Raw genomic sequence first — 27,822 nt, 5'->3', positions numbered from 1 at the left:
AACCGTTCAAATTCTAAAAACAACATTTATATGTTTTCATTATATCGAGAATTTAAATTTTACATTTTATAATATAGTATTATTTTAAATACATATAAAACATTTAAAAATGCAAGGAAACCCAATTCATTTTTTCAATCTAATATGAGGAGTATGTGTTGTTTTAAAAATTATATAATATTAAAAGCAATAATTATATAAAAATTTCAAGTTAAATTACAAATTTTGATGCATGTGACTTTAAGAAAAAATTAAATTTAGTTCCTATGAATAATTAGAATTTAGTCTTTTTAATTTAACGAAACCATAAAATAGAATAGTCTATTTCGTAGACTATTTATGAAGGTTTTTAAAAAATCATGACTATACATAAGATTCTATCAAACTGATGAATTAAACTTCCACATTCTTCAAACTATAGGACTGTCGAATTCTCAACTAAATAGAACCTAAAATTTTCTACTTATTATCTTTTTATGACATTAACTTTCCAAAGCACAACATCGGACAATTATTTTATCTTTGACAAAAAATAAAAATAAAAAAGAAAGTTATATTTAAATTTAGGAAAAGAAAAAAAAAAGCAACAACTTTTATGTTGAATATCCTTGAGGTAGCACTATGAGATTGTTAAGGAACCCTTTCAAAAGGAAATTATATTTAAAATAATACAATACCAATTTTAACCAATACGTTAATTTGTCAATAATCCCAAACGAGGCTCTAAGCCCACCGAAAAATTACCAATCATAAGCTTTTACATTTGTTTTCTACCAAAAAAACTAGTTGAGAGGTTTGTTTCTGATGAAGCACCATACATCCACTTCAGAACAATGAAACAACTCTAATAATGGAACAATTTTTATAAATTATAATACATAAGATTCATTAGACGTTACAAAATCATTCGTTTATGTTACACCATGGTTTGTGAAGGAATACAAATTAATGAATTATGACAAATAAAACAAAGAGAACTCATTAGCTCAGGGTTTAAAGAGTACAAAAATGGGAACTAACAATACCTCAGACCCTAAAACGAAAAAATAGCACTCAAAATTTGATCACCTCCAGGACAATAAATTTTTACTCGAGAGCAGCCAAGTCGTCTTTATGAAACCGGTCTTGAGTCTGATCTCACTTATGAACCAAGCAAATCCGGAGGACGAGATCTTAATAGATGAGCATTGTTCAAATCAGGCTGCTCCACTACTTAGTTGGAGAGTCATTTTTATGTTCATCGCTGCCAACTCTGCAGCCAAGTACTTGAAGACGTAAGGCATCGCTACTGTCTCCATACCTTTACTTGTTTTGCAAGCATGACATGTAACCCTTTTAGGAGCCTTCCCAGGGGGAAGCCCCCCTATTTCACGCACAGCACGCTTTGGGGGCTGGACAAAAGATGATGTTAGAACGCTGCCGCAGAGTGAACATACATCAGCAATGTGATGATCAGAACATGTATGAAGCCTATCATGTAACAAGTATGATGCTCCATGAGCTAGCATTGAGTCGCGCTCCATTTCACCAAAGCGTATACCACCACCCTTTTTTCTACCTTTGATGGGTTGCCGAGTTACTTGATCCACAGTTCCAGTGGAACGAACCTGATCATAGCAACACAAAACTGAATCAATGGTCCATGATAACACCAGAGACCCAGAAATGCTTAAACTCAACAAGAGAAAAATCTCAAGCGCCTACACTTGACACAAACAGATCTTGTCGCATGCGTTGAGTGAGAAAATAGATAATGATGCACTATTGAGACTTCGGATCTCTAGATGTTATAGATATCACAACACCGAAATCATTTATTAGTGTATAGTGGATCACAACAAAACATTGCAATATTTTGTTAAATTTCACCATAGTTCTCATAACTAGATAAATGATAGTATGTAGGGTAGAAGATGCCAAAAATTCGGTCATTTGAACTCTAGGCATGTAACACACTATTAGACATATATCCACAATTCTAGATATAGTTATACTTCGATTTAATTACAAAATGTTCCCATGCTTTGGCATTTCGACCAATTCTGACCCAAGCCGTCGCACTGCTTTAAACGCTAACAAAGATACATGAAATGAAATAATGAAAGATTATAACAGAATATCTATCTTCCGAACAAAATGACGTCAATGTCACTGAATTGGCCAATACTAATTCATTCATATAGCCAATAGTGCTAAGACTTCAAAGCTAGTGTGAATAATAATAATAACAGTAATGATAATAATGATAATTTAGCAATTGTAAATTAAAAAATTAGTACAAAAGAAAATCACCTGATATTTGTCAGAAACCATGTGCCGAAGACGCTGATAATATACCGGTCCAATAAAAATTTCACATGTTAGCTCTGTTCCGTAAACTCCACTGTACAATACCTCAAGACCATGGTAATTAAATCCCTTTTTTATTAACGTGGAGCCAAGTTCATCAACAAGTGTCTCGCCGTTTGTCTCTTCATCTCCAGCATTCGTTTTGTTTACAGAACTCCTAAACGGTGTTGCATTAACAAACTCTCCATTTAAACACCCTCCCTGTAACAAGTAATTGAAACTGTAACTCCAGAAAAAATGGTTTATAAAGCATGCGAAAAGTAGCAATGAAACTTCGGCGAAATAATAATTTCTTTTCTTCATAACAAAACATCGAATTTCCCTTTCTAACCATGAACCCCACCCTATAAATTTCATATGGGAACCCCAGATTTAGGCTTTTCCTTCTGGTTTCTCAATATATTTTCACATTTCTTATAAATTAATTTTAAAAAATAGTTACTCCATTTCTTGATATTGTTACCTTCGCAGCGACAGACTCCATCAACATTGCTATTGTCATTCTTGAAGGGAAAGCATGGGGATTGATAATCAAATCCGGGCGCATTCCTGTAGCTCCACAAAATGGCATATCAACATCTGGCCATAGCTGGGAGCAAACACCTTTCTGCCCATGTCTACTACTAAATTTATCTCCAATCATTGGATTCCGAGGGCGTCGGAAGCGTATATTCACCTGCTCAAAAAGAGAAAAAGGGAGAGCAAAGAGCCTTCATCAGATTACTTTTTCACGGAAATAAAATCTGAATTGATTAAAAACATTGGACAAAGAGAACTGCGTATTTAATACAAACCCAAGGGGGTAAGAAGATAACAGAAAGAGCACCAAGTACTCAAAATAAGATATTCTCTGCTAATGATCGTTGAATTTTTATTTGTAGAAAATACTTAAAAAAAACACGGGAACAAAAAAGAAGGATAAAATATCTACCTACACAAGCGCATAGTTCTCAAGATACTATTGTTTCAAAGGAATGATAAAAGAGGTAAGATGGTCAAAAGCTTTGGTCAGACAAGCTTATAAAGAGCCCAAGAAAAGTAATTCTATTTACAATATCAAGTTCACAAACGCAACTTCCCATAACCTAACTCAAACAAGCATATAACAAAGAGACAAGAGTTTGCCATGAAGATCATGACACTAATACTTGATTCAAATCATGAACCGGTCAAATTATCATCATCACTCACAAATGTTAATTAAAACAGTAATAAAAACAAAAACAGTTATGTGCTGTTACAATTCACTATAACAATTTATGTGCTGTTACAATTCAGATAATAACCAAGGATCCCTATTTACCTTTTGGGGGTTATTCTTATTCTTTACATCAACAGACACATAATCAACAATAACAGCTTCTGAACCTTTAAGTTTCATGGTTCTGGTTGTGCCAGCCACCTCATCATAAATGCTACAATAAGGCTCATCTGGTTGTATCATCTGAATCTCATCATAAATTTAGTTAGCTTTAAACCCAGGGAGAAAAACAAGATGGCAACACAGAAAATAAGGCTAACCTGACCAACATAAGGCAGCCCATCTGCATCTATGATAGATCGCACAGATGTATCAATATTACTCCTCCTAAACATCTTCTGACTTCGACTTGATCTATTGCCCTGATCAGACAAGTCAATAGTTTCTGTCTGCCAAGTTATCAGACAATGCATGAACAAAGGATTTAGTTTCAGCAAGAATGTGTTGTAAGAATTTAATAAATATAAGTCATGGGAAAAAGAACATGGAATGCACACCCCGCATTTATCAATCAACTCCATCATTTAACAGAAATAGTTCATAAAACCATTTGTCAGTTGTAAATTTTATCACGTGTTTGTAAATATTAGTTGTCAATATTTTGTTTACATAGTCATTATTCTTTCCACATATGTATTATGTCTCCTCTATATAAGACGATCAAAGTTGCACAGTTTAATATATTACAAAATTTTAATCATCTCAAGTTTGAGATGGCATCAAAGTAAACGTACTAACCCTCACAACCTATAGAAACCCTACCCGTTGCCAACACTTATGAACCATAGCTGTCTACAGTACTTCAAACCCTAACAACCATTGCAGTTGTCAGAACTTTGCCATCCGATTTGAGAAGGAATTTGAATGTAGTAACATCTACTAAATCTCTGAGAGTTTGGTTTGAACAGTTTATAAAAGTTGTTCAAGTCGTGGGTATCTTCAAAGTCAAGCAAATCCTAGTAATACCATATTTTATAAACAACCGGAGAATAATAAGATCTCAATTTCCATTGTATAAGCAGAAGATATTACTTTTACAAATAATAACAAAGGAGTGCCATTGAACTTGTGAAAAATCTTGCTACAGAATTTAAGAATAAGGATTTGAGAACGTTACAATATTTCTAAGGAATGGAATTCACAAGATCAAAGAAGGAAATCTATGTATAATATGTAACATTACGCTAAGTGATCATAGACTGTCGTGCCAATGAACGATTTGCTTTCCAAGAAATTGCCTGGTAGTGTCACATACAATTATTAGGGCAGAAGAAGGATCGCTTTATAGTAAAAAATTTGTTCAAGTTTAAAGTTCTTAACTTCACAGTTTTTAGTTTCACACCCAATATTTTTTTGGTTGTTTGGGAAGTTAATATCAGTGGGCGGAGATTGAGTTACATCACACTTTAAGAAAGAAAACAATATAACTTTCTCAATGAAATTACTTGATAAGAGAGCTCAATTTCACTATTAGATTACGCAATTGCAGCATCAGTGATAGCAGCATCTGGACCGGAAGGATAGGAATTGAGGAAATACGAAAGAATGCAAAAGTTGAGCAATTGTATTATAGTAGTTACGAAGACTACACTTCAACATTTACCACAAGGGCAAGCACATGATAAACAGACCTGATATATTTGTCCATGGAACATTCCACGCTCCACAGAAGACTTGTTCAGAATCATCGCATCCTCCATGTCATAACTACGTACATCATGAATAAAATAGAATGATTAGGACTATAAAAAACATAAATCAACCCCATCTGATTTTATCCAACAATCCATTTTTCTTACCCAGTATATGCCAACACTGCCACTATTGCGTTTGTGCCAGTTGGATATTCATCTATGTTGTATTTCGTATATGTGCTTGTACGAACAATAGGGGTTTGAGGAGTCTACAAACATTTTGAAGTTTGCACATTATTGCAAGCAAGCAACCAAAAGCATCAAACACGAAAGACGGGTAATAACTGAAAGTGCCTGAACATATCAAGTGTATTTCACATTTTGGCTCAAGTTACAATTTACATCAATACATGAATCTAGTTATATCGACATCTTCTGCACTGTCATCAGCCCAGAAGATTGTGAAAGAATATAATGGATGATAATAAGATTTCATTTTCAGTTCCAGATTATGTTGCAGTTTTTTTATGAGAAATGTTATGTATTTTTTAAAAGGAAACAAGTCTATTTATTATAAGAAATGAGGTAGAGCTCAAAGTAAGAGTTATACAATGAGCGATTAAAGAACTAGAGATCAATAAACGCACCCAAACATCTCAACTAGGTTGACACCCTCTTAGCATCCTCATCATATCCAAAAATAGAGAAATGAAATGACATCGAGAAAGTAAAAATAGTCCAAAACATAAGACAGCAGCCCATCACTAACAAAAGACAAAAAGACAACTCTAATCCAGGCAAAAACAGGGCCCTTGCCTAAATCTCCTTAGCTGGACTCAAAATGACTAAACAATAAAAGCTTGCCAGTTGAGGTGAATGTCCTGTGTGGGGTAATCCTGAAATCCTTTGACCATGCAGCACCATGATAAAGCATTTATTCGAGCATACTCAAATCCATACTGAATCCGTACTGTGGAAAACACATTGATTTCTTTCAAAACCATATTTCTACTAATAAGGTCTTGACTACATTGCACCATAAAGTTGACGAGGTTTTCTTTAAATCTGATCCAGAGAGAATTCCACAAAAACTGCCATAAAAAACCCATCTGAAATTAAAAATTTGCAGCAGCCTATACCAACAATTTGCTGCACAAGGACACTCGAAAAAAAGGTGTTGAAGGTCTTCTTGATTTATACAACATAGATGGCACATATGGGTAGATAGGCAATGAGATGGAAGCTTTTCTTGCAGTGAAGAGGCACATTTAAATTCCTTGAAGCATGAGGGCTCTTAGTTTTCCAAATCCTCTTGAATAAAGAACGGGAGAAGCAAGTGATAAATGAGTAACCAAGGATTTAGCAGCGAAAAAGCCACTTGGTTCTAGACCAAACTTTCTTATATGGGATAGAGTTTACCATTTTCCCATTTAAAGAAATCATCAGTGTTTGAAAGTCAACAACCTCCTCTTGTATTATTAATCTCCTAAAGTAAACCACCCAGGAACTAGTTTGGCTATCCCAGTGCTCAGAAATTGACCCTTTAGGCAAGAGGGCAATATGAGATAATCTAGGGAACTTGCTGTTTAGAGAGATATTATCCAGCCATGGATCAGTCCAAAACACACTGCTGCGATTACCAATTCTGAAATTGGTTAGTACTTCAATCTTGCGCCATTCTCTTGAAATACTAATCCATGGGCTTCTCAATCTCAAATTCTCCTTACCACTAGTGTGCCAAAGGAAGGGGTGGCTACCATGAGTACTATTAACTACTTGGTCGTTCACTAATTCGGAAATCAGATTTCTTCTTTTTTTGGCAGATAGAAAGCGATGAAAGAACTTGGTGTTCTCATCGCCTAATTTCATCCAATTTAATTTCCTTTTCTGAATAAGATCTCTTTCCTCCCTTTTATGTAGTTCCAGGAGGTCAGCTTTCAGCATCCATTTTATGGTACTACTCTCTGTTGCCAAGTCCAGCTCGTTCTTATCTTCTTCATTTGCCAAAGCTTGCAGCAAGCTCTCTTTATTATATTTCTTGGCTTTTTCGCTGTCAATGTTCCATTTCTACAGCTGAATTTTCAAAGAAGTTTGGAAGATAGAACGAAACCTGACCATCCTTGGTAACTTCCCGAATCCGAGTTTTCAATGAATCTGCAGCACTACTTGTCTAACAGCCAACTATTGCAGAAATGAAAAGGGAATGGCCCCCAACTAAAAGCCACTACCTCTAAAAGTATGGGGAAGTGATCTGAGCATAATCGAGCTTGTTGTGTAACTCTGGTGTCCGCAAACAATTCATCCCATTCAGAGTTAATTAAGAATCTGTCTAGCAAGGATCTGGAAAATATGTTGCCTTCTTTGGACCAAGTGAATTACCTAAAAGTTCAGGAGGTCCTTAACACTGTTTGAATAGAAGATTTTCCGATTGGTCCTTTTTTTCTTTTAACCTTTTCTTTTTGTTTCTGTTGTCCAAAGAGATAGGTTGTTGGAATACTTCATTAGAGGCGAAGGAAAAATCGTTATCTTTAATATTTGTGGGCCCCATCTCCTCCTCTTCCTCGTTGGCATACCAGAACCCATGCGTCACTCTACAAGCTGCTTTTGTGAGACCCATCAAATTGGATCCTTTCTTATTGGCAGCATTGAAGTCGTTTAGGGGGCTGCTGACAGATGAAGATTTGGGAGAACAAACAACATTGACTTCAAGTGCTTTATTGCCACTGCTTTTCTCTTCCCTCCATAAATTCCTTGCCTCTTTCCCACGAGTGGTTGTTGCTCTTCTCCCACGAATTTCAATTTTGGAGTGTGTTCTTTTCTTTTTTCTCCGGCGAAAAGGAGGCTGGCCAGTCGGAAAGTAAAGCACCAGTCATATTTTTTTTCCTTCGAAAGGGTTTCTATCGATTGTCAGAACCTGCAGCATATTTAGACTATTATCCACTAACGGGAGGTCCACTGAGATTTCTTCATCCAAGGCTACTGCATTTAATCTACTTAAATCAATAGAATTAGTGAAATCACTAAGTGAAAGATCTTTTTTAATGAACTGTGGAGCATCAATCGACTAAATATCACCAAAATTAAGGAAGAAACTTGCTCTTAAAGTGTTCTTTATCTCACTGGTTGCCGGTAGGAACCCACAAATTCTCACCTGGATTCTGGCTTCAGAACAATCAATAAGGTTAAGGGTATCCAGAACTATTTCTTCCAAACCTCTAAAGTACACTTTCCTCCCTAGGTTAAGAGGAAGGTTCTTAACTAAAAGCCGTGATCCCATCTTAAGCAAGTCGTGTTGCAGGAAGAAATGCCACTGTTCGTATTTATGAATCAACAAAAAGTCCTTGATCATATTAAGAAATGAAGACCATCCCTTCTTGGAATCACCTGAGAAGATGTGAATAAAGGAGAAGTTATCGGATCCTTTTCGTGCTACACACCTCATGAACCAACCTGAAGGAGTTCAAAATTTGGTTAGCCTTGTTGATTCACGCCCGTCATTTCTGTCCTCCAAAAAGAACTTCCATTCTGGTTCTTTCATTAGGTTCGTAATAACTTCCATGCACCATTCAAGTTAGAGCTTAGACACTGAGAATTTTTCTAAAATCCACATCTTCAATATGGAAATATCCTCTTTCAAACCATATGCAGTAAAACGAATTAGGATTTTGCAGCTTTTCACCTCCATGTCTGAAACTACTTATCTTGCCGGAATTAGGGGAAGCCGAAGCTGGGGAGAAACTAGGGAGTGGTTGGGAAGGAGTAGAGAGGAGAGAGGACTTGCCTATTCTTTTTGTCCAGAGTAGTTTTAGTATTTCAATACCAAAAAACCAAAGTCCAGATTATGTGGAACCTAGGTGGTAATTGGAACTTAAGTATGAGAGGCTGTTTGTTTGAGAGGGAGAGGGGGAGTGGGCAAATCTTTATGAGAAATGTTATCTTAAAATCTTCAAATCCAACAATTCCGAAAGCTTCCATTTTGTTTGGATATGTTTAATCATTAGCCTCGCTTTAACAAATTTGTATCAAAGTTAAAGGCAAAGTTTGGAGATCATAGGGGTTTTTCCGAACAAATCGAATCTCAGATCTGTCTGTTATGCATATACTACCAATATGTTAATTAAAATCATTATCCAATAACCGTTGCTTGATAGAAAACAGAGAGATTTGGCTGACTCTTGCTCTAATGAGAAATCATTTTAACAAAAAATAAACAAGATGGCAACAAACCTGAAGATGGTATAGCTTTTGATCTGCACGGTACCGAATAGCTTGCAGGGAGAATGCCATTGTTTGTTTTGCCATCTACACTCAGATTATCAGAAGTTAGAAGAACAAATACAAAAGAAACAAAATTAAGAATGAAATAAAGTCCAAGCACCTTGGATAAATTAACAGGATACATTTGAGTGTATTTTCTTAAAATTCTATGATTTTAAATGCTTCCTGTTATTTTTTAAATTTTATGAACTGCTTAGAAATACATCTTTTAATGCTGAACTTTAATTTCAAACAATTATTTTCTACTCTTTAAATATCAAGAGCTATTTTTAAACACAATTTCCATATGATCCATGAGAAGAAAAACCTGGCATTGGTACATATTACGTGGGCTCTGATTGTGATCAGACCAAGGGGTAAGATTAGCAACCACACTGAGCATCCCAGTTGGATGGATTTCTTCATGTGTTGCAGGAAACTCATCTTTCCTCCCACCATCACCCCCATCAGGGCATCGTATTTCCATAAATACCTGTTCAAGAAAATAATGAGTCAGTTTTTTTAACTTGCTGGTTTGAAGTGTCTATAATCTGTTCAAATAATTTTAAAAATAGGTCTCAATTGTCTTATAACCTGTTCAAATGGGCCAATGAGTTCAATATTGTGATTATCCTCAGGGGAGATTGAAAGATTTTTAACTGGTCGGACAAATCTAGAAGGAGATGTGAAAAGGTATAAACCAGGATATGCTCCACTTATACTCAAAGGTACATATCCAACTTCCAGATCATCGGGAATCTGAAACATACCCAATAAGAATGAGAGAAATGGGAAAGAAAAACATGCAATAGCAGAAAAATGCACAAGTACAAACCACGTGGGGAGATAAAACTTTCAACCGACGTAAATGAGCAACAATTTTCTCTACTTCATTGGATGATATATAACCAACGATTCGACCATCTAAAAGCACGTTAAGAAAATCAGGAAGACCCATTTGAACAAGCTTCGGTAGTGACGGTATCATTCCAACTGCAATTAGAACACTCAGAATAGACGTCCTTATTTTGTAAAAGTCTCGAACTTTTCCTTGAGAATTGAAGTGTGACGTAATTCCTGAAATAGACAGATGTAGAATCCAAATGAATTTTTCATTCACTCTGTTGCAAATATAGTGACTGGCCATTAAACTACTAGAAAGCAGTGTACAAAAACTTACAGCCAGCACAAAAGTTTATAATCACAATAAAAGTACCAAAATGATAAACGGATTTTGGGAGAGGGAAACATCGAGTGTAATACTAAGTACTAACTATTATAATTTGTCAGCTAAGGCATATATGATGTTTTTCATGTTTAAAACATTTCCCTTAACTTGTCTTTAATGTAAGTCTTATGTTTTGCAATAGTCTATACTTGTTATTGAATCTGGTCAGCTAACACGACCCTTGTGGGAGTGAAGTTAGCCCTAATTAGCAGACTCAAAACTCAGTTGAAGATGGTCCTGCAATTCCTCATCTCAATAAACCCAAGATAGACGAGTATGGTCGTCAATGAAGGTAACAAAACAATCTTTTTCCCCCAAGATCATCACAAATGATTATACAGTGAAAAAATAAAATCTAAGTCCCTGCATGGCAAATTCTTGTACACGGGCCACACCCACAGATATGTACAACAATTCATAGATAGACACATCAAAGGAACAGCAAACGTACTGCAGGTGCTGGTTAAATGATTCAGCAAGCCGCATGGTTCACCATCAGGAGTGTGTACTGGACAAAGAAAACCCCAAGACCTACAGAATACCAAATTATCAAAGCTAGAAACAATCATGACACCATGAACTTATTAAATGGCATAAGAGAAACATACTCAGGTAGCAATTTCCGCACAGTTGTAGTGCGAAGTCCAGCAAAGGAAGCTCCACGATGAACAGCACGAAAATGAGACACAAAGCGCAAGAAATTAAGTCGCTCTGCCTGAACTGTAAACCCTGCTCTCTAATTTTTTGAAAAGGAAACAAATCTCACTATTATTATAATATTGAGAAATAGAAAGACAAAAGCTCAATGTACATGAGGGTTATACAAAGAGGAAAGGGGAAGTGAGGATAAGCAGGCACACCCAGACATCTCAACTAGGTTGACACCCCCTTAACACCCTCATCAATCATCATATCCAAGAAGCGAAAAATGTTCATATTTTAGAATGGCAATAGAATATTAAATGCATAAAATGTTTTTTTCTTTTCCGTTTTGGAAAAGGATATCACACTTTTAAGAGACTAATGCTCCAAAATACAAGATACAAGGAAAAAAAGAAGAAACCTTAAAAATAAATAAGCATAAAGCAAACAAAATACAAGGGAATATCTATCAAAAAGGTACAGTAAAAACCCACCCAAGTACGATGAATATTTTGAATGGAAACCCGCTGAAACTTTTAGAAAAGAGAACACCAAGGGAGGACTTCAATGCATAAAGTATAAAAGAACTCTTTTACAGTTGCAGGAAATGGACCTTTAAAGTTTAAATTTGTAAAATTAATCAAATTGTGCAGATGATTCAGCATAATTATAGGAAATGTAAAGGGACCCTTTGGCCAAATGAGAATGAGAACCTCAATACCAATACCATTAGTTTAATGAGTCTTTTGGTGCAACCCCCCAACGCTAATATTCATTAATATTTCCAAAAAAAAACTGTATTTCCGATATTTTTTGTCCAATTTTTTTGGATAAGATATTTTTAGATATCAAGTAATGACCTAAATTATGCACTTATTGGTTAAACTTAAAAATATCTTGGCATGGTTTTCTTCTCTTTGCAGCCAAAAATTAATGGATAAATAAAACTAAAACAAAATAACCAAAATAAAAATTCAAGCTGTAAAGCATGTATATCATTACTAACGCTGAATTCAAATTTATTTTGCAAATAATAAATCTGGTTCAAGAATTCAATCGAACATTCAGAAAAAACCAAACATCATATTACATGTGTAACAAGTACATTCTTACCTGCTGCAGATCTAGGCCAGTTTGTGTAACGAGTCTTCCAGTTTTCAACATATTTTCAACAGCTGAACTGACCTGTTTTGATGGATTCTTGTCCATGACCTTCTTCACATGAGCTACTGATGATATAAAAGAGTTGAAACTTTCAGTAAAGAAAAGAATATGTAACTGCTGATAGTGAAATCGGAGAAAATTACTTCCAATTAAATGTCATAAAATAATTTTAAAAATTAAATATAAAACTAAAAAAAAATTAACAAAAGAACAAGATTTCATTGATAAAAGAAAATATAGAATTAAAGCTTCAAGCTTTTCTTTTGTGTTTTCAAGGAGAAAAGATGGTGTAAAAGAAGGTTTAAGCTGAATTTGAAACACAAAACCAGCTGTACTCAAAGGTCCTCAGCTAAAGAGGTTGTCTGTGTGTGTAAATTTCAAAGCATAGTATTTCACATTCGGATAGTGCATGCATGCCCCCAGCAGCAGGCCCACACGGCCAGTAAGTCAATGAAAGTTAATCTAACAAATAAAAAATAACCTATCGTTTGAAAAAACTTACAGCTGCAGAATTCAAAATTTTTGCTGGGATTACTAATTTCATCTTCAAGAAGCTTTTTCACCTTTTGCAACCAGTCTTCCAGTTTCTCCTACAATTCACACAATCAGTTTTTTTTAACAAATAAACCTTTTTTCTATAATTAGGAACTAACAAATAAACTTTATCACACGAAAAAAGGTTATTAAGGGCCAGCTATTTTTCTAATAAAAAATAGAATTTGTATTAGCAGAGTCAAGCTATTAACATAACATAGAAATGACCCAAATAACTGAATCTATCAAATTATGTGTAGAGCCTGCATAGTATTTACACTACGTTTCTTGATAGCTGAGTTTCCGCAACCTCCTTCCAAAGAGACACACTTGCATATTGATTGAAAAGAACACGAATTTTTGGAGAGGAATCACATATTACTGTTAGGAAAAGATAGAAATCTTTTATCTTTCATGGAATATGCCCTTTCCTTATGGCTATTTGATGTAGGCTTGGTAATAGTTATTAGATTGATCTACAAATAATATTTTTCCTAACTAGAGAAGCTTTTTGCAACCTCGTTGCCTTTGGGCTGGTTATGTTACATTGCAATTGGCATCAGATAGGAAGGCTGTGACGTACAAACTCAATTCATAGAGTATACAACAAAACAAAAAGAAATACTCTGAAAAAAAATGTCAGACGATTACACTGCAAAATATAGAAAGAAGATTAACCCTAAACCCTAAACCCAAAACCATACTTATAGAGATAAACAAAAGCACACCATCTAAAAGCAAAAGCTTGCGACTGATTGCAATTCAATCAAAATAAATCATGACATGCTGCATATATCTCAATGAAGGTGTACGTTGCCACAGTAGAAGACTGGAAAGTTTTCCACATTTAGTATCTAATGAAATAAAAATTCAGTTCTACCTTGAGATAAAGAGTAATTAGCTGACCAGGTAGCAGAACGTCCTGGTTCTGCAAGGAATCGGGGTTGTCAGGTACAGAAGTCTGATCTATAAGGGAGAAAAGTTTCTGTGCCATAAAACTTGTCAAGGGGAAGAAAGCCACACGGGAAAAAAATTGTCAGCAGCATACACAATACAAAATCACAAATGCAAAAGAAAAAGAAGTCAACCAGTCCATTAAAATAAATCCAACTCTTTAGGATTCTTTTGGAATTAGGGGAAAACAGATTAAAAAAAGTAATGGTAGCTCACATAAGCAGATTGAACTTGTCATAATTGTTGTCGAGGTGAACAAATATGTAGTCTTTAAGAACTGCGTCTGCAACCTACAAAGAAGGATATAGAGCAATGACCAAATAGAATGCTTTATGAATTGATCAAGCCCAAAAAAGAAGTTTATATAGTGACCAATGAACGTGTCATGAGTCAACATGTACTATATAACTCACAGTAGAAAACTTTTCTTTTCCCAGCCCCTCCATGACTGGCTGGAAGTGTTGTCCTAAATTTATAGTAAACTGAATTAGTATACATGGATAACAGTCAAAAGCATAAAAGTTTTGCATTTAAATTATACTGAGCTAATCACCTATATGATCTAGACATTGACGATGATCAAAAAGTGCCAGGTCTCGAACTTCATCAAGAATAATCTTTGCCCTTTCACCAACAAGCTGAGTTCCAACAGCACCCTTACTCTTTCCATGTTTGTCACTATAACAGCTTGTCAGACTTGCATATATTTCATGGTCAGTTGTGTCAATTAGGGCCTGACAAAACAAAGTAAATATGGAATTCATTGTGCTGTTCATGATATTGAGATTTGAAAGAAAGACGGGATCAAAATAAAAAACAATAATACATATGCTGTTGTCTTTTTCTAACAAGAAACAAAATATCTAAAAGTTAAAATGAACCATACAAAAGCAAGGGAAGGGAATGAGCTTCCCAAGCAAGGAGGATTACAAAAAGATTTTCAAGTAAGCTAACAGCAAAGTAAGCCGAAAGCTTTGAATCAATAAATAAAATTTATAGTTTGTATTTTAGACTCTCTTTTTCCTGTTAATTTTGCATTGCCCATTTGTATTCTTTTGTGTATCTAAGTTTGTTTCTGAACTTTGTAGTCCCACCAAATTATTGACTCGCCTTACAATTGAACAAGAAGATAATGAAAGCATTAAAATATCAAAAGGAATGAGGGTAGAATTGAACCTTTAGGACGACCCCTATGGGAAGCAAGTACTCCTTTCCCTGAACCCTGAAAAATTACGATAAAAAATGCCTTTAGCATCACAAATCTTGGTGAAACTTTAAATAGGTATATATATCTGTTAAGCCATGCCTACAACCATTACCAAAATCCAAGTCTGGCACTTCCATTCCTAAGATAATATAATTTGACTGTTACTGAAGATTGATCTTCTCTTACACACCTGGATTGGAAATCAAAAAATAAAAACTTGAGTGATACCTAAAAATTTAATGTAGATCCCACAAATCCACAAAAACAAAGAAGATAAAGGTATTCATATTATTTAAAAGATACTAAGCAATTTATAGGAGGGGGAGAAAACATCAACTAGAAAAGCCTCAACAAAAGGTAAAACCACGTGCTCATCTTGTAATTTTGATCTTACAAGAGATGCAAAAGAAAAATTACCTTCAATTTGGCTTCTCAAGAGAAGTTTTATTTTTTAAACGGAGACAAGCTTCTTTATTAATGTAAAACTCAAAGTACAAGAGAATTATACCATGAGAAAAATAGAGAAGCCAAAAAGAGTGAGAGGGGGACCAAGGAAAAACCAAATACCAAAAGAAAATCCAGGTACAGCAATTACAACAGTGTGAAGCAGCCAAAAAGTAAGAAACAAATCTGAAGAAAAAACGATACAAGAAATGAACCAAAACGGCAGACCGGCAGAACTTGGAATGTGGAAGATGCAGGAGGATCAGCAGCAGATCAATCACAAAACTTGGAGGAAGACAGCCCAGTTTAAACTATAGAACTTGAAAGGAGTAATCTTTAGATTCTAGACATAAAAAGCACCAGAAAGATCCTTCTTCTAACCCACATGGTTCAACCCCCGAGAAAATCCTACCGATTCCACAAAGAACCAGCCAATGACCCTAGAGCTCCAAAGAGTTCTATAAAAGCATTATTAAATCTGGCAGTAACAAAATTGCAGTGACAGAAATACTTCCTAAATTTCTCAGCCCAAAATAATACCACAATCTTTGACTATGGACACCAAGCCCTTCGAAAAATCTGAGGATTTTAGCGGGGAGGACCAAGGGGCAAGCATTTTTAATTAATAGCATTTTTCTTCAATGCAAGACATTAATTTATTGACCAAGATCAGTTTTGTTGTTCATCTTTCAAAGTGGGATTGGTCTGATTTCATTAGAATTTGTTTTGAAGTGATGAGTGATGAATTTACTTGAACAAGATTGTCTATGTAGGTTGTACTCGTACATTTAAGTTCTTTGTGTTTGGGGTTTTTATTCTAACTGAATAAATAAATAAATATTTTAAAAAATAAATAAATAATAAAAGAAACCAGGAAAGAACTGTTCTACGGAAAGAAACTTCAACTTTTCCAAAACATAAAACTTAAGCATAGGAGAAAATTCAAAAGGAAACCAATTTTATCAACCAATAAATTGTGGTAAATAAATGAAGAAGGAACCCTTAAAAAGCTCTTCCAATTATATGCATAAAATACAACCATCATGGGTTGGCCTAGTGGTAAAAAAGGACGAACAGTCTCAATAGCTAACTAAGAGCTCATGGGTTCAATCCATGGTGGTCACCTACCTAGGAATTAATTTCCTATGGGTTACCTTGACACTCAAATATTGTAGGGTCAAGTGGGTTGTCCCGTTAGATTAGTCGAGGTGCGCGTAAACTAGCCCGGACACTAACGGATATTAAAAAAATAATTATATGCATAAAATACACAGAAAATAGAAAGAAAAAAAAAGAAGTAAAATTTTACACCAAGAGCAAGTTAAAAACCAGATTGTATAATAACATGAACTCCCATGTACATGCATTTTCTCCTTTTATGTAAGCTTGTATCATGAGCATTAGTCCCCTTTCATTTTGTCAATGAAAACTTTTGTATCATGTTAAAAAAGCAAAAAAACACAAAAGAAAGCAACAAAAAAATTGTGAGCATGAACTATTGAAGCACAAACTTGATTTAAGTAGAAAATGAAGAAAAAGAACCTTATAACCACTGCTTTATCAGTATAACCTTCCCGTCGATCAGAAAATGAATTCCTCACCATGCTCGTTGGCTGCAAAAAGACTTATGACACTAAGATATAGCAAATAATCTTTTTCAAATAATTTAGCAGGTCTAAGATAAAAAGGTAGCTCAATTACATAGTTTCGTTTGGGTGCTATCAATAGCCGAACAACTCTCTCCAGCCCGTTCATAACGAAATAACTACAACATAATTGAAATAATTAGGATAGTCACTTCAAAAATTACATTGGAAGAATCAGCTGCCCCATTAAAAAAAAGATGTGATGGTTTTCATTCCACTCCAAAACATTGGAAATAAAAATAAAAATAAAGTATTCAACATCCCACAAACATAAACAGAAACAGAAAACTAATTGAGAAAATAACCAATAAGATAGATGACACAATAACAAAGAAATCAAGAAAGCGTGGATTTTTTAGACATTTTTTATGAGTTACTTTAAATCTTATTTGTGGGGATAATGGAGAACCTCCACGAGTTTGCGTCGTTTAGACTTTAATGAAACAGTTTCTCTCCCATTAGAAAAATAAAATAAAATAAACCTCACAACTTCATGACTGATGAGGTACTACAAAGAAAATTCCATTTTCTCACTGATATGCCTTCCGTCAAAAGGGGAACTAATGTAATAGGATTATGGTAAATTAAGTTATATTGGTCAAATCCTCAATTGATTTGGATTAGGATTACCTTTCTTTGGTTTATTAGGATTTGATAGTTTTTCTAGGCTAATTAAGAATAGAGTTTGCTTTCCAATTCTCTATAAATTAAGAAATTGTATTCTTGTATGAACAACTTTGACTCATAATAAAGACTTTGATTTGATTCTTGGAGAATGTTTTCCTTTATCTCCTCAATTTGGTATTAGAGTGAACATGTGGGCCCACATTGGTTCCACTAGTGAAAGACCAAAAACTCTAGACTCCGGGCAATGCAAATCGAAGAGTTGGCTATGTGCGCTATGCTCGTTGCCAAATAGCACATACATAATTAAGGTAACCTTTTAAATTAAAGGGGCAAAAAGAAATTTGAAGAATCATCCAAGCATGGAGTTCTATGATGCTAGCAGAACGTTCAATACCAGAAAATACTCTCTTGGTTATGAAAAATGACCAAGTCATATGTCCATTCAAGAACACCTATCATTTCCCAGTTCCCACTATAGTCCTAAACCTAGCAAAGTAGTCAGTGTTTCCTACGCAATCTTAAAGTACAGGAAGAAATTAGAAAAGGAGTGGGGCCAATGTCCGTGGTCTCTTGTGGAAAAAAAAAAAGAAAAAGAAAAAGGCCAGAATTTGGAAGAATTTTCAAGAAAACAAAAATTTGAAAAGTCTAGGATTGCAAATATTGAGAGTAACACTCATGAAATTCAAGAACCCAACTATAGCACTGAAACTAAGATAGAAAATATAGAAGATTTTGAGAATTATGAAGGAGTGATAAGCAATCATGTTAAGATCCAAGACTCAATAGTGAAGGACGTTATTGTAATAGGTCGGATTTTGTTCTCATTGTTGCAATAAGCTAGTTTTAATGGGATATGATGTTTTGGTGCTAGGGGGGTGTCAACCTAGTTGAGATGTCGGGGTTTTGATTCCTATTATTCTTCTTTTTTCGCTTGTTTGGACTTCTTTATTTAGCTCATTGTATAATTCTCTTGTCCATTAAGCTCTTATTATTATTAATAAAGAAGTTTGTCTCTATTTCAAAAAGAATAGTGAAGGGCGTTGAGTTGTGGGAGACGAAGAAGAAAAATCAACTGAAAAAGAAAACTCAAAGTTAAAGTTCTACAACCTATGTATTAAGAAAATCGCAGGATCAGCAAGATCGGATGATGGCACCTAAAACTCAATTTCCAATCATCGGCGGAAAAAGTTGCAATCAGCTTGCGAATTGGAAGACAAGATGGAATAATATCCAACATATTCAACATAATACCCATCCAACCCAACCTAGCTTGTTTCAATATCTTTTTTCTACCCGCAATCTACGCATTGAACCCGAATTTATTCATTTTGTACCCATGGCCCATGTAATCCAACCCAACTTAGATTCTCTTCATTTCTTTTCCTTAATCCAAGCAAACCCAATTGCAAATCGACCAAAACCCATTCTTTAAGTACAATTAACTCAACCAATTTTCAACTTTCAACAAATCAAAGTTTCTTTTGTTCAAGCCAACAATTTTACAGCGTATTTGGATGTTGAGAATGTTTGTTTATTATTTTTTTATATTTATTTGAGGACGAGTTTGTCTTCAAGGATAGAATGATTAGAGTAAATTAAGCTATCATGGTCAAATTGTTAGGAACCAAGTAGGATGGGATGCCTTCGTTCCACATTGGTTAGAATGGGATGACCAATGTGGTACTTAAGTGGCTTGGCTCTCCTACTCCAATAGCTAGCTTTTGGGGTGTAGTTATCCAAGGTGCTTAAGTACCTAACAATGGTATCAAAGCTATTGAGATGGAAGAGCCAAACCACTTAAGTACCACATTGGTGATCCCATTCTAACCAATGTGGGACAAAGGCATCCCATGCTACCTTGGTTCCCAACACAAATCCTTATCAATTGGTTGGGCTCAGAATTAGTCTCCTTGATTTATAAGGATTGGTCTTTTAGATTAATTAGGATAAGTGTTAGTTTGCTATCTAAATCTCTATAAATAGAAAAATTGTCTTCTGTATGGACAACTTTCGAACTTTAAGACTTCCCAAGTGATCATCCAACTTAGTAATACTCTTGCTCAAGCACACTTAACTGCGGAGTTCTAATGGGATTCGATGCATTGTTCTTGGCATGATTGCACCCCCTTGAGAAGAATCTCCTCTTAAGCTACATCTGAAACTTGGAAATAACTATTAGGCATGTCCTAACCCTCTCTTGTAGATGAACCCAACCCTAGACACCATCCTCAAACCTAATCCTAGTCACAATTTTGTCAACCCTATTCGTTGTCATCCAATTGCCCTAGAATGTTCGCCTCCAACCATCATCCTCGTTCGTGATTCTTGGCTTTCAACAATTATCCTCATTCGCAAAACCAATACTCTCTCCCAGATGGGTTCGTTTTTATAATCGTTTGTTGTCGACGTTTCCCCTTTCAACACCACCTTCTTCCTTAGTCATTGTCCTCATTGTCAGCCGTCGCAAGAACTTTCCATATTTTTTAGGATTTCCTTTTTCCTACCCATTTACTTTACTTGTTGTAGCGCATCCACCACCGTTGCCACTTTCTCTTTTACCTTCAATCCAGACCATTGGATTGCTACTTTGGTTAGGTTTTTTCTATCTTTATGTCTACGTGCTTTGGTTTGAAATTTTGGTTGGTTTTAGTGAGGTTCATTTCTTTACCTAGTTGTATGTCATTTGTCAAAGCCGGTTTGTCATGAATCATAGCAGTTGTTGAATTAACAATAAGAATTGCTAGATTTGGTTTGAAGGAGAGCAATTCTTCATTGAAGATATGGATCTTAAGTAGTTAAGTTACCCATTCATCTCTCTTTATCTCACCTTGTTTGGAACTTTGGTTCGAACATTCTTTTATTCTTTTTTCAGAGTTCTAAAAGCAAAAGAGGGATGCCTTTGGTACCACTAGGATACATTAGGGGTGGCTAATTGAGTACATCATGATGAGAAACAATCTAAAAGACATGTGAAGAAAGACAACTTTCAACATTAACTAGCAATTTAACCATAGATGTTTTTAAGAAAAGGAAACCGGCCTCTTTCTTGATAATATAAAGCTCAAATTTAACAATACATGTTGTGCCACTCGGACAACATTTTTTTTGTATATAACTTACAAATAAATTAATCAACTGTTAATATAATACGAAGAGCTAAAGGCATAGTGGAGTTACTTACCCACCCATTTCTGATGCCTCTTCGTTGTAGGAGACCAACTTCTTGGGATCAAGACCTCTCAAGTGACAAAGCTTTGACTGAGCAAAAATACAGAAAGTAGATCAATGGCCAGGCAAAACTAGGGAAACAAAGATTACCCAAGTTTTAAGAAATTCATGCACTTGTTTGCAGCTTTCTACCTGTTTCTATTCTACTGAAAAACCACATTCCAATAGACGTAAGCAACTATAGAGTTCCTTCTAGATGGGGAAAAATAATTAAACATAATATTCTCTTGTTTTATATGAAACAAGTGAAAATTATATTCATATTGACAAAGGGAAACAACTTAAGGGCAATGAGTAGAGAGAACGCCTCCCAAGAAAACAAACACAGAAAAAAGCCTTCCAATTTCGAAATATAATAATTTAACAAAGGAAAAGAACAAAGATACCATCATTCAGTAATAGTTATAAAGCCAACATAAACAAATGAAACCAAGCCACGAAACACAAACCTTCAGCATTATAGGGAATTGCCCAAAGTTAAACTTCTCTCTTATGACAGCTTTTTCATCGTATTGAAAACAAACATCTGCCATGAACTTTCCGGTATATGAAATTTTAGCTTGCCTACACTGTTTGAGGTGAAAAAGGATGACACATAGCCATCCATAAATCCATTAGAATCACACATAGAGAAACCAAATGGAAAAGAAACAGAATAAATTCTTAATTCAAACCATACTTCATAAGGAAGAAGAGCTTCCCGAATTGTTCTCAAATTGCGCTCCTTCTGTGGTGGGTATAACTCAGGCTTACCCAACCAAAGTGAAACTATAGTCAAGAATAACATAATATACAATCACAAATTTAAATAAATAAAACCCGAAATTTTCACAACATGAATTATTTTAAGTCAAATAATTCCTAGTAAATTTGATGGAAAGAACACATCAAGACACTGCATGATGTTTAATCAACAAGATTCTACACTGATGTTTGATCAACAAGAACCTACACTGGTATTTGATCAACAAGAACCTACACTGATGTTTAATCAATGAGATTCTACTCTGTTTCTGTTTCTTTTTCACTTGACTTTTCATAACCCCCCGGAACCACATCCTGCACCAGGATTTTATAGGAATCTTGCGACTACCTCTTACAAAAAAGTTCCATGGATCTCCCATACCTTTCCTTCTTCAAATATTAAAGAATGATCAACTATGACTTATACTGTAAATCGGATCGCTTGGAAGCTCAATTGGAATTCTGGTATAAATCCGGATAGATGCCTTCAATTCAATACATGTTTCTCTTTGTATAATTTTCTTGTACATTGAGGGTTCTTATTATTAATAAAAAAGTTCGTCTCCATTTCAAAAAAAAATTCAATACATGTTTCTGATAGATCTAGATTCTCTTTGCATGTTGAATGAAACCACCACATCTAACTCCAAACGTCTCTAAAGATCATCTTTCTCAGTAACATAAATGGTAGGCATGTTTTGTAAAAGGGTAGTGGACCCTTTTTCCGAATCATCTGCTTTTGTTCTTAACCTTTTTTTGATCATCTGCTTTTGTTCTTAACCGACATTTAGTTGTTCTTTTTATCTCGTCTGCATTTTATCTTTTTCAATTGTGATCATTCCCTCTCGCTTGGGCTTCAACTGTTATTTTTGGCGTTTCTCCTTGTTGTACTAACTCTTTGGATTATTTTATTCATCAATGAAATATTTCTTATCCAAAAAAAAAATATCACTAGTGGGCCTGTCGATTTAATCCTCCCCATATGAAGAAACCTCTTTCCATTCTCCATGGTTTTGAACATAATGTTTTTCAAATTGAGACCCTCATCCAAGAAAAACTCAACGCTTGTTGTGTACTCCAAAGAAGGATGTCCAATTTTCTTCTTTCTCCCAAATAATGTTTAATGTGTCAGAAAAATGTAGAGAACCACTCTCACTACTATCCTTTTTTATAAGAAATAAACATTTCATTGATAAAATAAAACAAGGGGAAACCCCATGAACCTAAAGGTGATTACCAAATGAGCGCAAATGAGCGCCAATTTGCAACTAAGACTGATAAGATAAAGTTCCTAAAAGGGTGCCCAATTCGCACCAATAAAAAGCTGTGGACAATACCATGTCAAAAAAGAACTAAAAGATGAAAAGGACGTCTATTAAGCTCGCCCCAAAAAGTCCAAAAGAAATCCCAAAGAACGGTGAACCAAATAACCTTACTGCAACCAATAAACGGGTGGCCCACCATAAGAGAGTTGAAGATGTCTAAAATGTCATTGGACAAAGCAGTAGACCAACCAAAAGCCTCCAAAATGTGATCCCAAAATTGTCGAGCAAAAGGACAATGAATAAAAAGATGAGCATGGGATTTAGCATTAGCACAACACATAATACACCAAGAAAGGGAAAGAGACATATAAGGCATACAATGTTGAAGATGATCAGTAGTGTTTATAGCTTCATGACTAAGCTCCCAAAGAAAAATTTTGATTTTCTTCGGGAAGTGATCCATCCAAATGATTGAATAAAAATCCCTTTCAAAAGGCTCAAGAACACCTGTCAAGTCATCAATCATAGATTTCATAGTAAACATAGATGAGGAGTCAATAGTCCAACTCCAAGAATCAGACACCATACGAAATCTGCTAGAAGACAAAAATAGCATACAAAGATACCCATTCATGAATTTCATGATTAGTAAAATTACGTCTAAAGTGCAAGTTCCAAGTCTCAAAATCAGAAGCCGTGCTTCAACAACAGAAATATTAAGAGTACAAAAGAGACGAAACAAACGAGGAAAATCACAAAAGAGAATACCACAATCATGCCACGGATCTTTACAAAAAGAAATATTGTCACCCATAACAACGCAATGTTGAGTCCTAGAAAATACAAGGTCAGCAGTATGGCAAATGGAGCTCCATGAGGACTTTGATGACCTTCTAACAATAGTCGGCCAAACGCAAGAGAGATAGTAGTAGTTAGCCACAAGGAGCTAACGCCACAAAGCATCATGCTCATGTAAAAACCTCCATGGGGACTTTGATTTTCTCTTGCTCGCTAGCCTCTTCTTCCATCAAAATTGTGGCCGTTCAAAACATTTGCTTCAATTTGTCGCGGCGCTGGTGGTTCCTCCATTCTCCAATTCAACATGCCAACATTCTCCATCAACCTATCAAATTTGCTATGAAGATCTCCCAATGATTCCTCGACGGCCAGCAAGTGAATCGTCGGTGTCTTTGGAGAGAGGGCGGTGATTTCCTCCGCTTCTTCTTGCACGCAATCATCCCCCGCAACTGGGTTTATTCCTCTCCGGCCAGCCATCCGTCCCAAAAGATCGGGGCTACTCTGATACCACTTTAATGTAATTCAAAGTAGGGATTATTTCTTCAATTGAATTCTCTGTCTTCAAGGACTAAGAGATGGGGTACTTATTAAGAATCTTGAGAGTTCGTTAAAAGGTAGTTATAGGAAAGTTGTTACAAAAACAGTTAGAATGGTTAACTGTTTTATTCTTATTCTACTTATTACATCAATATTCATCTTTTAAAGTAGTAGAAAACCTTTTTTAAATTATGCAGTAAATCCATCAAGTATGGGAGACTTATTAGCACCAACAGAAGAGATAGCCAAGAAAACCTCATCTTCAGAAAATGAGCATTCAAAATTAGCAGCATTATTATTCAAAATCGGATTCTAATTCACATTCATGGGTAGAAATCAAGAACCAGTCTTCTTAGTAAAGAGATTTTTGTAAAAATCGCAAAATTCAGATTCAATATCGTCCATAGTCAATATGCTTCGACTGTTTCGAAGAGAATTTCATAAATCAAACTTTTCTTTCTGCGGGCAGCAACAAGATGGTGAAAAAAACGAGTGTTTTCATACCCCTCCGTGAACCATTTAAGTTTACAACGTTGCTGCCATTGGATGTGCTCCTGGGTAGTTAATTGTTCAATTTGTTCCCTCGATGAACGACTTGTTGATAATTGTTCTACAAAGAGTTGAGTCTTGTTGCCTATATTATCCAACTCACGAAGCTGAGAGATAAGGGATGGTAATTAAGTAGCCTCTCCAAACTGGTTGTTATTCCATGAACGAAAGAACATTATTAATGCTTTGAGCTTCATCATCAATCCATGTCCAGGCCAACCAGCAACCCTATTGTTTGTCCACCAAGTTTCCACAAGTGGCAAAAATAATGGAGTAGAGAGCCAGGACTTCTCAATTCTGAAAGGGCATGGACCCCAATCAATATCACATGCAATCATAGCAGGAGGAAAATGATCCAAAGTGACAATCTAATCGGTGAACATGAAAGGATCCAAATTTAGTAGCACAAATGCCAATAACCAAAAAACTATCAATTAAGGAGGCATATTGGGTATGTCCAAAGCTGGACTAAGTGTAGGTTGCATTTTCAAGAGGCACGTCCCTCAAATGATAATTTGCAATCCATTGGTTGAAAAGCTGCATGTTATTTGGAATAAACTGATCATGTGATTTCTCCCAGGACCATCTGGTTATGTTAAGATCACCACCATTAATCCAAGAATCGCCTCCCAATCCCACCAAATCATCAAGTTCCTGCCAAAAATTTGAGTGATACAAACCATCAAATGGGCCGTATACAGTTGAGAGCCAAAAAGAAAAACCATCCATCGAGGAAATATGTATAGAAACTGTATAAAGGCCCTATATAACCTCAAGAAGAGTGAAATCGGGTGAACGCCATATAATAAGGAGACCACCCAAAGTATCAATCACATCAAGCGTCGTCCAGTCGATAAATGGGTAGCTCCAAATGTATTTAATGATATGGGAATCGGTATCATCAAGTTTGGTTTCCCGGAGAAGAACAATACTTGGGTTCTGTTGCTGCAACAACCCCTTAACCAGGGCACGTTTCTTACAGGAATTCAAGCCATGACCATTCCATGAGATGATCTTCATTTAGCAACCTCAGAACCCTCCCTATTGGCTAAAGCCGATGATTTATCGTAACAAATTGAGGATTGCAAATTTTGAAGTTCCCTCTGTAGTTTATTACAGGAATTCAAGCCACGACCATTCCATGAGATAATCGAACTGGGCAAATCGGTAGGAACAGGGGGGGTAAGATATTGATGGGGAGGTTGGATTCTGCTGGGTTTTCTCCAAAAACAGCATCATCCAACAAGTGAGTGGCAAAATCGTTTTTTGGAGAGAGAGAGAGGGCTGGTCAACTCTCACTAATATCTTGGGTGCCTTTTCGCTTCTAATGTTGGGCAAAGTTGTTCTCCATTTATGAGATTAACTAAGATTTTTTTGAGGCCGCTAGTGAAGCTATCTTTCATCTAATGATAGGCTCGCTTTAAAGGTTTTCCTCAAGCTGCTGTCTTATCGTCAATTTGGTGGCTGTGAGTTTGGGGATAATGTGGCATAAAAGAAATTAGAGGACCTTCACAGAGATTGAATCAAAAAAGGAGGACTGTTAGGATTGTTCTCATCTTCTTAGTGTTCCCTCAGGTAAGCTTTTTTCGTAACTAAGCTCCTATTTGTTCATACCAATTCAATGCACCATCCAAAGGTATCACTATGTTTCTCCTCGATCTATAACTACGTTTTTACTATGAACATGCATCGTCCAAACTTGCTTGATGGGAAAATATCAAAATAATATAAATTTATGGTAAGATACAACTACCAATCCATTATTACACTCATTCATAAGCCCCAATTTCATAGCTAGCAGTAACAGAGAGCTCCATCTAGTCTCCATCGTTTCAGTCAATAATTAACGTTAACCGGATAAAATAATCAAAGGGGCGATGACATTCATCAAATTCTTCAGTTTAAAGAGATAAAACAAAAGTATTCAGCAAGATCAGAAGACAATAAACATGCGGAAGAAATTAAACCCTCACAAAAAAAAATAGTAACAGTAACACTGAAAGGAACTGAACCGGACACATACAGAATATAACAGAACAAAAAAAGTAAGCCATAGAGATTCATAATAAGGATATTTCTAAGCTTTTTGTTGGTGAATGAGTCGTAAATTTCGACGGGTTTGATGCTGTTCATAAGTGTCTCCAATCCGGCATCGACGAGGTGATCAAACGATTCTATATGGTGTCTGAACAGCTCGCGCAACGCCTCATAGTCTTCGTTCTCGTTAAATTTCACTACCATCTTCTTCGCCGGCGTCGGAGCTTCTTCTTTCCTCCGTCCGAGCTAGAGACTGATTGAGAGACGACAACGTTTATTCGGGCAGGCGCAGGGTTTAGGGGTTTTGGAGAGCCCGCCAACGAGGCATTTATAGGGACGGACATTCAATTTTCTTTTCTTTTACTTCTTAAGGTTTCTTTTTTACAATCCTTAATTTCCAGATTAGTACACGTGTTAAGGGTTTGATTTTCAAAATGGTTGATTTAAGAAAAAACATTTCTAAATAAAATTTTGTCATTTAAAAATAAATCTTATTTATTTTAAATGTGCTATTTCATTTTAGTGTAAATGTAAATATTCTTTATAATTACATTTCAAACATGTGAGTATTGTGAGGGCGCATTGGGGGAGAGAAAGAATTATGATAATCTCACTGTTAATAATAAATGTATTTGGGGAAAGATTTACTATTGATAGTGTTATGATAATATGTGTTTGGAGGGTGTTATAAGAAATGTGTTTGAGAGAATATTTATT

The 27,822-nt window shown here is 35.5% G+C and overlaps 1 protein-coding gene and 1 long non-coding RNA gene across 2 annotated transcripts; both read right to left on the bottom strand.

Annotated features, from left to right (window-relative positions):
* Positions 1 to 834: 834 nt before the first annotated feature.
* Positions 835 to 27,420, bottom strand: LOC101214176 (DNA-directed RNA polymerase I subunit 2). The gene is made up of 27 exons (XM_004146728.3): positions 27,144 to 27,420; positions 21,855 to 21,937; positions 21,625 to 21,744; positions 21,129 to 21,205; positions 17,376 to 17,439; positions 17,217 to 17,287; positions 15,343 to 15,420; positions 15,200 to 15,245; positions 14,577 to 14,757; positions 14,437 to 14,489; positions 14,240 to 14,313; positions 13,950 to 14,067; positions 13,038 to 13,125; positions 12,485 to 12,600; positions 11,338 to 11,465; positions 11,181 to 11,260; positions 10,337 to 10,578; positions 10,096 to 10,260; positions 9,830 to 9,994; positions 9,472 to 9,546; positions 5,410 to 5,513; positions 5,242 to 5,317; positions 3,871 to 3,999; positions 3,653 to 3,793; positions 2,813 to 3,025; positions 2,293 to 2,550; positions 835 to 1,607 (listed from the first exon to the last, which is right to left on the bottom strand). Exons 1-27 carry the CDS (start codon positions 27,307 to 27,309, stop codon positions 1,197 to 1,199), a joined length of 3,522 nt encoding a protein of 1,173 aa, XP_004146776.1. The 5' UTR covers positions 27,310 to 27,420; the 3' UTR covers positions 835 to 1,196.
* LOC116404524 lies at positions 23,795 to 27,137 on the bottom strand. The gene is made up of 2 exons (XR_004217359.1): positions 25,024 to 27,137; positions 23,795 to 24,492 (listed from the first exon to the last, which is right to left on the bottom strand). It is a non-coding gene; the product is annotated as an uncharacterized LOC116404524 (long non-coding RNA).
* Positions 27,421 to 27,822: the final 402 nt, after the last annotated feature.

The sequence above is a fragment of the Cucumis sativus genome, chromosome 6, assembly GCF_000004075.3.
Source record: "Cucumis sativus cultivar 9930 chromosome 6, Cucumber_9930_V3, whole genome shotgun sequence".
In the NCBI taxonomy this organism is placed as follows: Eukaryota; Viridiplantae; Streptophyta; class Magnoliopsida; order Cucurbitales; family Cucurbitaceae; genus Cucumis; species Cucumis sativus.
This window is presented reverse-complemented; position numbering and strand designations above follow the sequence as displayed.